We start from the raw sequence: 12790 nt of genomic DNA, 5'->3' as shown, positions 1-12790 counted from the left end.
CTGGAAAAGAACAGCTGTGACAAGCGAGGTCCTCCGCCCTCGCCAAACAGGCGCACGGTGGCCAGGAGGACGGACGTGGAGCGGCCCCCGGGCCACGGGCACAGTCAGGCCGTGAGATCCCGGAGCCTCTGCCCTGAGGACCGCGGAGTCGCAGGGGGCCTCGGCCTGCAGTCTCGCAGCCGCATGTGAACCAGCCGCCCCGTGGGGCCCGTCTGCCCAGCTGACACGCGCTTCCCGGCGTGACGGACCTTCACCAGCGTCGCCGGCCTCACGGCGGCCAGAGCCGCGACCGCACGAGGCTCCTGCGACTCGGCCCCGCGGCGAGTGGCCCACGCGCCCCACTGAGGATGGTGCAGCGGAGGGGCAGGCAGGGAACACAGAAGCCGGGCTGACTGACCCAACAGGCTGCTGCAGGGTGGCCGCTCCTGACTTTCTCTCCTGCCGCCTCAGCACTTCTGGAAAAGGCTCCAGGGCCTCTGCTGGGTCTCTTTCTTTCTTTTCTTTTTTAATAACTAAGTATCAAGTATTAAACGTCAAAGCCTAAGCATGAAACACTGTCATTAACAACCAAACTTTTTCCTTAAAAATCAGGAATTCTAGTATTTATGTCATATAAAAAATTGAGGAATGCAAAAAAAGAAAAAACAGCTAGAAGACATTGCTCCAATTTCAATTCTTAAAGGAATAAAACCAGTTTCATTTCAAATACAATTTCAGAGAAGATTTTACTTAACATCAAAATCGTTTCCTTTGGGAACACTTACTATCTGAATAAGAGAACCCTCAAAGAGTCGGGAAAGCCTCCAAAGCCAAACAAGCAAAAACCACAACTGCTTCCCAAAACAGGGTCACGAGGTCTGGCACCTGAACGACACTCAGGAAGACCAATGCAGTTTCGCCTTGCGACTCAGGACAGCGCCACGCCGTGCAGGCCCTCTGGGCGCTGTGCTGTGACAGGTGCTGCAGGAGGAGCCGCCCCGGGCACAGCACCCGCGGCCGAGCGTGGCCAGGTCCCACCTGGGACACCGTCCCTGTGGTCCTGCCACAGTGGCGCATCTCCTCCCTTTGAGCTGCTACACAAGGCACAAAGTCGTAGCAGGGCTGAGGCCAGCGCAGCTGCGGACGGGCCAGAGGGGAGGCCCCTCGAGCCCCCTCCCCTGCTGCCCGCCAGCCAGTACCTTCACTTGCTTCGGATGGACTTCTTTCTCCTTCATGGCGCCCAGCGGCCGTCGGAAACCCCGGGGGCTGAGAGGCGCTGCGGGACCAGCAGTGGGCGCTCCCGGTCTTCCCGAGCCTTGGCTTAGTGTCTCTCCAAACCCCGCGCCATCACCTAGAAACACACCGCAGAGTCAGGGCCTAGACCCGCGACTCTGGTGGCGATCCTCAGGGACGGCCCCGAAGCACCGGGAGAGCCACGGCCAGGCTCCTCTCACCAAAGGAAACATCGATGGACACCCCCAGACAGTAAAAATGTTTCATAAAAACGTAAGATGAGAGCTACACACGTTAAGTAAGAAAACGTACATTTTGCACGTTTAGCATGTTAATGTCCGTGATTTGAACATAAACCCTCCGGGCAGCTCAGCTCATTTTCACAGATGCAATGTGTGTTTCCTCACCCCCAACAGACGGGGCAGATCGGCAACTGTGCCGAGCGCCTCGGAGGACGGACGAGAGAGGCAGCGGGACACGAGGAGGAGGCTGAGCGGGAGGACAGGCCCGAAGCGCCCGGACGAGCAGCGGCATCTCGCGGGGCGGGGGATGCCTGATCTGGGGGTGGGTGGAGAAAAGCCTGGACCAGGCAGCCCGGCTGGGGAGCCCTCAACAAAGTCTCGAATTCGAGACTCCAGGAGCCTCTGTCTGATGGGAGGGGCCGCAAAATAGAACTCATAACCTCTCGGAAGCATGCAGCTCCCTGAGCTGTTCCTGAGCCTTGAACTGTGGCCAGTCCAGGAAGACTTGGAAGCACACACTCTGGAAAACGGAAGGAGGCACCCGGTGGAAAAGCAGAGCCCACCGTCCCCACCAGCATACAGCTCGGGGAGGGCAGGTGGATCTCGTGGAGCCACCGGCAAGGCCCCTCTGAGCACAGAGCTGCCATCCAGTGAGCCGTTCACGACTGCCCTCTCAGAAGTCTACCTTCTCAAACATGCCAGGGAACATTCAAACACAAAAGACAGAGAGAAACAGAGACTCAGAGAAAGTGTGGAAGAAACAGAGTAAAGGCAGCAAACAGAAGAACACATCAGAAAAACTAGAGCATCCCCAGAGAAATAAGAAGGGGAGTATCGTTCAGGAAACAAGGGTTAGCGTTAGGAAAAAGGAGTAGTCAGAAACTAAAACAGCAAAAACAAAAACAGTCAATACAAAGCTTAAGAAGTAAAGCTCTGAAAAATCTCTTAGAAATGAGAACAAGAATACAAACATGGAAAAAGAAAAAATGAGAAAATTAGTACAGGAGGTCCAACATGTGATCAATAAGAATTAACAAGACAGACGAGAGAAAACCGTGGGGGAAATGACCAAAGGACTAAGCAGAGTTCTCGGGGTGGGAGGACGTGCTCCAGGGGACCACGCACTGCTCTCATGACACCTGGGTCCAGGACGGCGGGCTCCACGCTCTGAAGGAACCCATCTCCCCACCCAGGGTCAAGCCCAAGGCCAAGATGCCGACAACAGGAAGACGTCAACACTCACACAAAAAGTACCCCGCACACGCTTCGTCTCCAGAAACTTGTAGGGGGTCCAACCCGGAAAGCCAGGACCACGTTCAGGATGCGGGGAAGGCCGTCATGGGCAGCGCATACCTGTGCTCAAACACGCATCCTCGAAATGCAGACACTCGGCAGTGATGGGGCAGAAAGTGCAGGTGGGGCCATTTTAGGGAGACGGGAAGGGAGGTGTGTGGGGTTTGCTGCATAAATAAATACTAGAGCAAATTTCTGAAAGTTGAACATGATATCCTCAGGGAACGGCGACTCTAAGCAGGGAAACTGGATGAGAGGCTGCTCGTGGGACGCACCTCACAGAACTGCTCAAATTGTTACATCACGTGGCTACTGCTGGGAAGAAGTGAGAGCACCAGCTGGAAAGCTGTTGGCCCCATTCCGCAAATGCCAACATGCCCAGTGAACTGGACTTCACTGTTGCCTTGTCCTCAAAAGCACCCAATGAGCCAATGGTGACTTTTTTCAAAAGTCACAACACCTTGAGGTGACTGACTTGTAAAAACCTAACAATTATAGAAGAAAGTATAAGGTTAGAAAGTCCCGGTGTGGCAGCCATCATAGTGACAAGGATCCAGGCAAGACCACCAAGAACCATCAGTGGAGGCTAAGAGGGTCCGAGCTTGAGGAGAGAAGGTCCCAGGGTCTCGAAAACCTACCCAGGACATCGGCCATTCAGAAGGAACAGGATGAAACCTGGCAGCACAACTGCAGAGTCCAAACTGACCCCCATGAAGAGCACGGCACCGCCAGGGCGCTCACGGTGTCCCACGAGATGCACACATGCCGACGAACCTGCCGCGAACATGAAGAGCCAGCCCTCGTGGGGTCCAGGCCCAAGCACTGCACCAGGCCCCTGGCCTGCAAAGGACATATGGATGCATGGTGGCAGCCACTGCTTGTTCCTGTAAAGCGCACTAACGGGACGAAATCTCAGTGAGGCGTGCGGACGCGACGCTGCCCTGGGTCAGGGCGGATGTCCTGGCGTGGACTGGACTCCAGGAAATACACAGGGACCTTCTCAGGAGTAAAACGACATCAGGTCCTCAAGTAACAGAGCACAAACCCAGAGGGAGACAGAGATGCAGAGACGCAGAGAGAGAGAGAGAGAGGCAGAGTGTGCGCAAGCAACACGGCGCGTTAACATGGGACGTGCGAGAGGTGCGCAGGGACTCTGCACTGCTCTACACTCTGAAGCTGTAAAAATAAAGTTTGTGACTGACTCACTTTTTCCATCGCTTTTTCCTTCTAACCCAAGAGGAGGTGATCTTGACTTTTCTTGAGAATCAAGAGACGTTATGATAAAATCTTCAACATCTTTCTCCTGTTCAAATAGGTAGATGTTTAAATGGTCATAAAATGATAACATGTTATATCATGGAACGGAACTTGCCAGATGGAAAACTTGCTAAGTCCTGAATTTATCATCTTCCCACACAGAACTCAAAGTGTTCACAGCTTGTGGACACGAGGCCATACACTCATAATAATTTAATCAAATTCATCCACAGTTCTCTAGGAATATTTTAAGAAGTCACTGGCAAATATTTCAGATTTTCAAAATTTTGCATGATGTAGTAGCATATGGATATGAAATGGAAGCACATGGATATGATGAGGTCGTATATGGGTACCTTAAATTACACATATCCCGTAATTTATTTTTCATTTTATCTAATCTAAGATACACAAAATCTCAAAATTATGTTAGATAAAATATAATCTAACCCCAAAATAATATATTGAAGTGTTCTTGAAATTAACATTATATGTAGAACCTGTTAAACATGATATAGAACTGAAAATAAATCTAAAAAACATCTTCCAGACAAAGAACCCATATGCAAACCACACATGAAGATAGGTTTATGATTATACTTCCCAAAGCCAGTGTGAGTTAGCTAACTTAGGCCTGCGGTGAATTTCTGAGTAAGAGTAATGCATTTCATGTATTTTTAAAAACAACCAAAGTGCTCTGAATGTTCCTATGACAGTAGACTTGGGTCCACCCTGCAGAACGCTGACTGTCCCTACACTTGCTGACCAGGGGACTGCTCACCCAGGCCTGGCCAACAGGCCACAACAGGAGGTGAGCCAACAATGACTGCAGCTGTGACCCCGCCGTCCATGTAGACACAACCCAGTGGGAACACACTGGGGCCTTGGGCATCCCATGGACCCAAACCAGGACAGCACCCACGGAGACCACTTACCACAGGCACCCGCTGAGCATGGTGGTCGGTGGAGGGGGCCCCGTCTGCAGCTAATGGAGACCCCGCCCACTTAGGGGCCGTTCCTGCCGCTGACTCGCCCGGGTAACACAGCAGCCCCATCCGGTCAGCCTGGAGCAGTTGGGTGCTCGTCCCGTCCCACAGGGAGGTGTCCAGGCTGCGCTGGCTCAGGGCATCTGAGCAGGGTGTGAGGGGCAGGCTGGGGGGGTGCTCAGAGATTGAGTCCTTCCTGACAACCTCGGGGGAGCTCCAGGAGGACAGGTCCATCGTCCTGAGCACATTCTTCAAGGGCTTGGTCCCCTGGGTGTGGGAGAGGTCACGGGAGCACCCGTACAAGCTCCCCTGTGAGCAGAGTGACCTGTCTTGCAAAGCAACCTGCTCTCCTGTGGGAGTATCTGGCACCTTGTTTCGTATCAACGAATCCTGATTTCCAGTAATGTCAACTAGATCCCATGTGACGTTAAATGCATCAACAGGAGATGATCCGTCAGTTTCTTCACTGTTACTGGAACTATCACTCGCATTATTTTCTAAAACATGTGGAGATTCCAATGCCTGTTGAAATTTAAAGTCCTCTGTCCTGACGTTTTGGAAGCTCATGCAATGTACCAGATGGTTCAGTTTTTCTTGAAGTTGTTTCACCTGATCTACGAGATCAACTTTCCGCAGCTGACAATCTTCCAGTAGTTTTTCCTTATCCTACAGGTAAAAAAGAACATGCATACAGTAAAATAAGTGAATTACACGTTGTCACGTTTGTTATTTATGAGCCAATTTCAGAGACTGTCTGAACAATTAAGGATGAGATTCTATGATGAGCCCTTTGTCCCTCTAGACTCTTAAGATTTCAAGTTTTTAAAAATCCTATGAAAGACAGACTCAAGGCTTAAAGCTCATTGCCTAAAAGGCAACTGTTGAAGAGGCTCCTGGAAAGATGGCAGAACAGGCAGCACCAGGAACCCCTGTCCGCCTGGACAACTACTGCACAGGCAGAATGTGCCTGATGTAACCATTCTGGAAGTCTGCAGACTGTTGAAGGCTTGCAACTTCCAGGGGAAAGCTTGGCGGGTAAACTGCTCTCAGCTCTTAGCACAGAAGCAGCTGCCCATCCCCCACCCCAGGGCCCAGCAGGCAGCAGTGCATGTGTCCCTAAAGCATCTTGCAGGACCTAGGGTGGGCAAAAAGGACCCTGTCCTCCAAAAACTGGGAATCTGCTCTGAATGATGCTTCTGATCACAGAGGAGTAGGCAGAGAGGCAGGAGGCCACGGCTGCTGCACCTGCCCCCAACTGTTCCACCAGCCCCTGCCCTTCTGGCTGAAGTGACTTCCGGGGATTTAAAGGATTGGTGTGCCTTTTTCCCCACCACTGCATTTTTCTCTTTTTCCCTTTGGGGAAAAATTTAAAACTAGGACATTCAAAAACAACTGCATATACAGAGGAAATTCTAAAGTGACTGCGTGTGCTTGGGTAAAGGCAAAGGCTCAGAAAAGATCTGAGAACTTAAGTTTACATCTCAAGCTGATCCTTAGCACAGAGACATCAACCAAAAAAAAAAAAAAGTAACAAAAACAACAAAAAAGCAAATACTGAGAAAGAGGGAGAGTCTGATTTCTAGATTTACCACGTTAATAGATTAAAAATATTCAGTGTTCAACAACAACAACAAAAATCACAAACAGGGAAGTATGGCCTAGGCATAGGAAAAAAGTAAGTCAACAGAAACCATCCCTGAAAAAGACCTGATGATGGATCTACTAGACAAAGACTTTAACACAACCTTCTTAAAGATGCTCACAGAACTAAGGAAAATGTGAAGTAAAAAAAAAAAAAAAAGCATGAACAAAATAGAAATATCAATAAAGAAAAAGAAATGAAATTCTGGAATTAAAAAGTATAACTGAAATTAAAAACTCACTAAAGGGATTCAAAGGTAGATCTGAGAAGGCAGAAGAAAGATTTAGTGGATGCGAAGACAGAACAATGGAAATTATCAAGTCTGGGGAAAAGAAAAAAAAAGATTGAGAAAAGTAAGTGGAGCATCAGGTAACTGGGATACCACTGAACAAACCAACGTACACATAATGGGAGTCCCAAAAGAAGGGAGAGAGAAGGAAGCAAAGAGAATATATGGGGACATAATGAATGAAAACTTTCCAAACTTGATGAAAGATATGAACATAAATACCCAGGAAACTCAACGAACTCCAAGTAAGATGAACTCAAATAGACCCACACCAAAGACACATAATAATCAAACTTACACAAAGCCAAAGAATGAGAAAATCTTGAAAACAGTAAGAGAGAAGTGACTTGTCACATACAAAGGATCCTCGATAAGCTTATCAACAGATTTCTCCACCAGAAACTTTGGAGGCCAGAGGACAGTAGGTCAATATAGTCAAAGTGCTAAAAGAAAAAGAACTGTCAACTAAGAATCCTAAATCCAGCAAAGCTCCATCAACAGTAGGTTAGAAATTAAGACATTCCCAGATAAACAGAAGTTGAGGGATCTTGTTACCACTAAAACCTGCCCTGTAAGAAACGTTCAAGAGAGTCCGGCAGGGGAAATGAAAGAACCCTAGACAGTAACTCAAAGCTGTATGGAGAAATAAAGATCTTAATAAAGGTAAATACATGGGCAGTTATAAAAGCTAACGTTATTGTAACAATGGTTTATAACTGCGCTTTTTGTTTTCATCATGAACTAAAAGACTAATATACATATTCCTAAGTTATTGGTCTAAAAGTTAGTATTAGTGTAACTTTAGTTTGTAACTCCATGCGTTGTTTTCTACATAATTTAAAAGATTAATGTATTTAAAGGAATTATTAGTTTATGTTTAAAGGCACATAAGTATAAAGATGGCTTTTTGTTACATCAAAAACCAAAAGGAATGGGGATGGAGCTACAAAGGAACAGAGTTTTATGTGTTATTAAACTTAGGCTGGTATAAATTCAAGTCAGAGTGCTCTATGTTAGGATGCTAAATGTGAAAATAGCAAAAGAATATACAGAAAGAGAAGTGAGAAAGGAATTTAAACATTTCACCATTTAAAAAAATCAATTAAACACAAGAGAAGAGGGGCTTCCCTGGTGGCGCAGCGGTTAAGAATCCACCTGCCAATGCAGGGGACACGGGTTCAAGCGCTGGTCCGGGAAGATCCCACATGTCACGGAGCAACTAAGCCCGTGCACCACAACTACTGAGCCTCCGCTCTAGAGCCCATGAGCCACAACTACTGAAGCCTGTGTAGCTAGAGCCCGTGCTCCACAACAAGAGAAGCCACCGCAATGAGAAGCTTGCCCACCACAATGAAGCACAGCCCCCGCTCGCTGTAACTAGAGAAGGCCCATGCCCATCAACAGAGACCCAACACAGCCGAAAAAAAAAAGACACTATCCACAGAGTAAAAATGCAACCCACAAAATGGGAAAAAATATTTGCCAATCATACACCTAATAAGGGATTAATATACCCAGAAATATATAAAGAACTTCTAAAACTCAATCAAAATAACATACAACCTGATTCAAAATTTGCCAAAGGACTTGAACAGACATCTCTCCGAAGAACATATACATGAAAAGATATCCACTATCACTAGTCATTTGAGAAATGCAAATCAAAACTACAATTAGATACACCTCACACCCATTAGGATGACTACTATCAAAAAAAAAAAAAAAACCCAGAAAGTAACAAATATTGGTGAGGATGTGGAGAACTTGGAACTCTTGTACACTTTTGATGGGAATGTAAAATGGTACAGCCACCGTGGAAAACACTACAGCAGTTCATCAAAAAATTAGAAGTAGAATTACCATACGATCCAGCAACTCTAGTTCTGGGTATATACCTAGAAGAACCGAAAGCAAGGTCTCAAAGAGATATTTGCACATCCATGTTCATAACACCACTATTCACAACAGCTGAAACATGGAAGCAGGACTTCCCTGGTGGCGCACTGGTTAAGAATCCGCCTGCCAATGCAGCGGACACAGGTTCAAGCCCTGTTCTGGGAAGATTCCACATGCCGCGGAGCAACTAAGCCCGTGCGCCACAACTCCTGAGCCCGCATGCCACAACTACTGAAGCCCGCACGCCCTAGAGCCCGTGCTCCGCAACAAGAGAAGCCACCGCAATGAGAAGCCTGCACACCGCAACGAAGAGTAGCCCCCGCTTGCCACAACTAGAGAAAGCCCGCATGCAGCAACGAAGACCCAACGCAGCCGAAAAAAATGAATAAATAAATAAATAAATAAATGTGTTTATTTATTTTAAAAAAAAACGTGGAAGCAAACCAAGTGTCCATCGACAGATGAATGGATAAGCATACTGTGGTGTATACATACAATGGAATATTATTCAGCCTTAAAAAGGAAGGAAATTCTGATACCTGCTATGACACAGATGAACCTTGATGACATTATGCTGAGTGACATAAGTCAGACACAAAAAAACAAATACTGTGTGATTCCACTTATGTAAACACTTAGAGTATCTCAGAAATCATACGGAAACAGAAAGCATAACAGTGGTTGCCAGGGCCTGGGGGAAGGAGGAAATGGGAGTCATTGTTTAAATGGGTAGTTTCAGTTTTACAAGATGAAAAGAGCTATGGAGATGCATGGTCACACAACATTATAAACGTATTTAATACCACTGAACTATACGTTTAAAAATGATTAAGATGTAAATTGTGTATGTATTTTGCCACACACAACACAAAAAAAGGCAACTGTTATAACCTATTTCTGTGGCAATTTATTGAGGATGTTAAGTTTCTTTTTTGGGTTTTTTAAGGAAAAAAGGCCTGGAAGGTTCTATATGCAAACATTGGAAAACACAAAATTGTAATTTATGGAATGAATTTGGAATTTCCTTGTCAGTGTATATAACTCCTAAAAATTTGGCGACCAGCTCAGGATATCCCAGGGCCGAGCTCTCTTTTAAGAATTTAAAGAAATGTTCTTATCACAAGGATGCTGAGACAAGTTTGCCACACAGAGTAGGTGAAGGTTCTCTCCAAACAGAATGTATTTTCTGAGGGCATCTGATAAACACATAACATCAGATGCAGGCTTCCTCTATCAAAACTGCAGACCCAGGCCCAGAGTCCTGTGTGCTGTGGGATTCAGAATCTTCCAATTTCCAACATGGTGCACATGGCTCGTGGCACATCCCAGGAGCGCTCCCAGGAGGTGAGGGGCTGGAACACCTAGCGAAGTGTGCAACGTCCACACCAGCAGGGTGACTGGCTCATGAGAGCCCGCGTCTGAGCAGGCTTCAGAACCAAGCCCACTTTTGGTTCTCAAACATCTCAGCTCTGCACCAATGTGATGCTGCCGACCCGCACCCTCCCCGCCCCGGGAAAGAAAAGGCAGCTTCTTGTAGCTTCTGTCCTGGTGAGCAGAATTTAAAACTGCTGAATCATAGGTTACTCTGCTCTTCTTTGCTGGGAGGACAAGTGAACACAGGTAGGGAAAACACCTGAGGTTCAAGCAATACATGTGAAGCCTTTGCAAGTGATGAAGGTTGTGGAGGCAGCACAGCTGTGGGCAACTGTCCTCACACGGAAAATCCAGACACAAGCCCTGGAGCCCAGTTAAATCCTACTGGTATCAACTAGGAGGAAAAACTAACTGACTGCTCACTTTTCACAAGCTGATGAGACCATGGGAAATGCATGCTTAAATCAAACACGCGGGAAATTTCAGAACGGATCTGAGCAGCACCGCCAAGAGTGACGGACTTGGAGAAGGCGCCCCTGTCTGCAGTGCACGTAACCTGTGCTGGCGCAGCAAAGACGCCGAGGGGGTCTCTGCCTGCGACCAGCTGCCGTGTCCTGTGCCCCCCCCAACCCCCGAACGTGCCCAGGCACCTTCACTGCTCCCGACACTCCATTCTCTGCAGGCAGGCACATTCCCTTTTTCACTAAGAGCAGCTCAGACTCCAGTTGCCGCTGGCAGACCGCAAGCACCGACATCACGCTGTCCTGCTGGCTGAGATCTGCGCGGGTCAACGTCGGCAGGGCTTTGGCCAGCTGCGGATCCTCCTTAACAGGGCTCTATGATGAGCAGAGAAAACGAGGACAATGCTTATGAGCACACAGCCGAAGGCATCACAAAGTCACAAGTGCAGTGAGGCTACCTCAGAGTCCCAGGAGCTCTGCAGCCGGAGCACCAGCCAGCAGGCCCCGAGGGAGAGCCCACAGCTCAGGACCAGAAGCACACACGCGGAGCAGGAGACGAGAGGTGCACACAGCAGGTCAAGACGTGCTGGAGCTGGGGCAACCCCGCGAAGCACGGCCCCAGCAGACGTGGAGCACAGCACAGCTGCCCCCCAGCTTCCCACCTGCACCAGCAGCTCCCCAGACACACCCCAGATCCCCACCTGCGCCCCCAGCTCCCCGGACACACCCCAGCTCCCCACGTGCACCCAGCTCTCTGCACACAGAGGCTGCACCACCTGTGTCCTGACGAAGAAGGAGCCCACCTGTGGGTTCCCACCATGGCCGTGGGGGGCCTCAGCCAGCCGCCTGCCACACACATCCTGTTCCACCTCTTCGTGGCAGGAGGCCTCTTCACCCCGGGACACCCGCCCCCGGGAGCTGCCGGCCACGTGGGCCCCGCGCGCCTGCCGCTCGTCCGGCTCCTTCTGGCACCTCAGGAAGCGCTGGTTGAGCGCCTGCAGCTGGCAGCCGAGGCGGACACACTGCGCCCGGAGCCGCTGCAGCTCGGGGGGCTCCCCAGAGGCCGCCAGGAGCTGCTGCTCTAGGGCGCAGCGGAAGCGGGCCACGGCCGCCAGGATGGCCTCCAGCTCGGCGGAGTGGGCTGACTTCTGCCGGTGCAGAGCGTCGATTTCTAACTCTCTCTCTGCGATCTTCGCTTCCTTGGCCCGCAGGGCAGCTTCGAACTCGCGGATCTGTGAGGCCAGGGCCTGGACCTCGGCCTCCCTGAGGGCGGCGCGGGGGCCCGATGCGGCCAGCTGCCGCACGGCCACCTCCTCTGCGGCCTGCAGGCGCTGCTGGAGGGCCTCGAGGGCCTGGCCGTGCCCGCGCTCCTGCTCGGCCAGCAGCCGGCTCAGGGCCTCCTTGGCCTCGAGGGCGGCACGCAGCTCGCCCTCCAGCTCCACGCAGGCCTTGGCTCCTTCGGCCGGGAGGCCCAGCAGCTCGCTCTGCAGGCTGGCGGCTCTGCCGTCACCGGCCTGGGGCGCTGCGGGTCCCCCGAGCGGGAGCTCCCTCTGCAGTTTCTCGATGACCTCATGGAGCTGTTCAATCTCCTGTGCTTTATCCTTCTGTAACCTCTCTTGGTTCTCTCGCAAATTCTCAATAATGGATTTCAGCTCTTCAATTTCAGAACTTCTGTTATACGCAACCTGAAGAAAAAGCACATTTCAGAGGCAAATTACATACCTCAACTTCAGAAGTTCCACTTTCCACTTACAGCTGGGCCTGAACTCATTCTTACAGAAGTGGAGAGACTTCGTAACTTAGAAGTAGCTGTGGAAGTAACTAACAACATCACCAAATGACATTACGATCTGAAGAACACCCAGAACACCCAGCCAGTTCAAGTATGTCAGAATGGTCAAATATTCATATCTGCAGTTGCTGCTCTGTTGCTCGTTCAAATGCTTCATTAAGGCCACACCCCATCGCTGTGACAGACCCCAACGCTTGGCTGCCAGGATTCAGGGGAAGCTCTAACTTGGCCACGTCCTAGTCGATGACACTACACATGAATGTTCTCACCACCTTTTCAATGTCTATTTTCTTAACATTGAAACAACTTGGATTTGTTTGATTTTCCTAAACGGGTATTTAGATTT

The 12790-nt window shown here is 49.4% G+C and overlaps 1 protein-coding gene across 7 annotated transcripts in view; it reads right to left on the bottom strand.

The window, feature by feature from the left end:
• PCNT (pericentrin) overlaps window positions 1-12790 on the bottom strand; it is a 105229-nt gene that overhangs the window by 21111 nt on the left and 71328 nt on the right. For all 7 annotated transcript variants that reach the window (XM_068547246.1, XM_068547248.1, XM_068547253.1 and 4 more), the window contains 5 exons: window positions 11456-12337; window positions 10842-11027; window positions 4940-5656; window positions 3954-4050; window positions 1179-1330 (listed from right to left, as the gene is read on the bottom strand). In XM_068547246.1, coding sequence (XP_068403347.1) covers window positions 1179-1330; window positions 3954-4050; window positions 4940-5656; window positions 10842-11027; window positions 11456-12337 — 2034 coding nt within the window. The remainder of the gene's footprint in view (window positions 1-1178; window positions 1331-3953; window positions 4051-4939; window positions 5657-10841; window positions 11028-11455; window positions 12338-12790) is intronic.

The sequence above is a fragment of the Eschrichtius robustus genome, chromosome 6 (genome assembly GCF_028021215.1).
Source record: "Eschrichtius robustus isolate mEscRob2 chromosome 6, mEscRob2.pri, whole genome shotgun sequence".
NCBI lineage: Eukaryota > Metazoa > Chordata > Mammalia > Artiodactyla > Eschrichtiidae > Eschrichtius > Eschrichtius robustus.
Note: the sequence above shows the minus strand (reverse complement) of the source record. Positions and strands in the feature narration are given on the sequence as shown.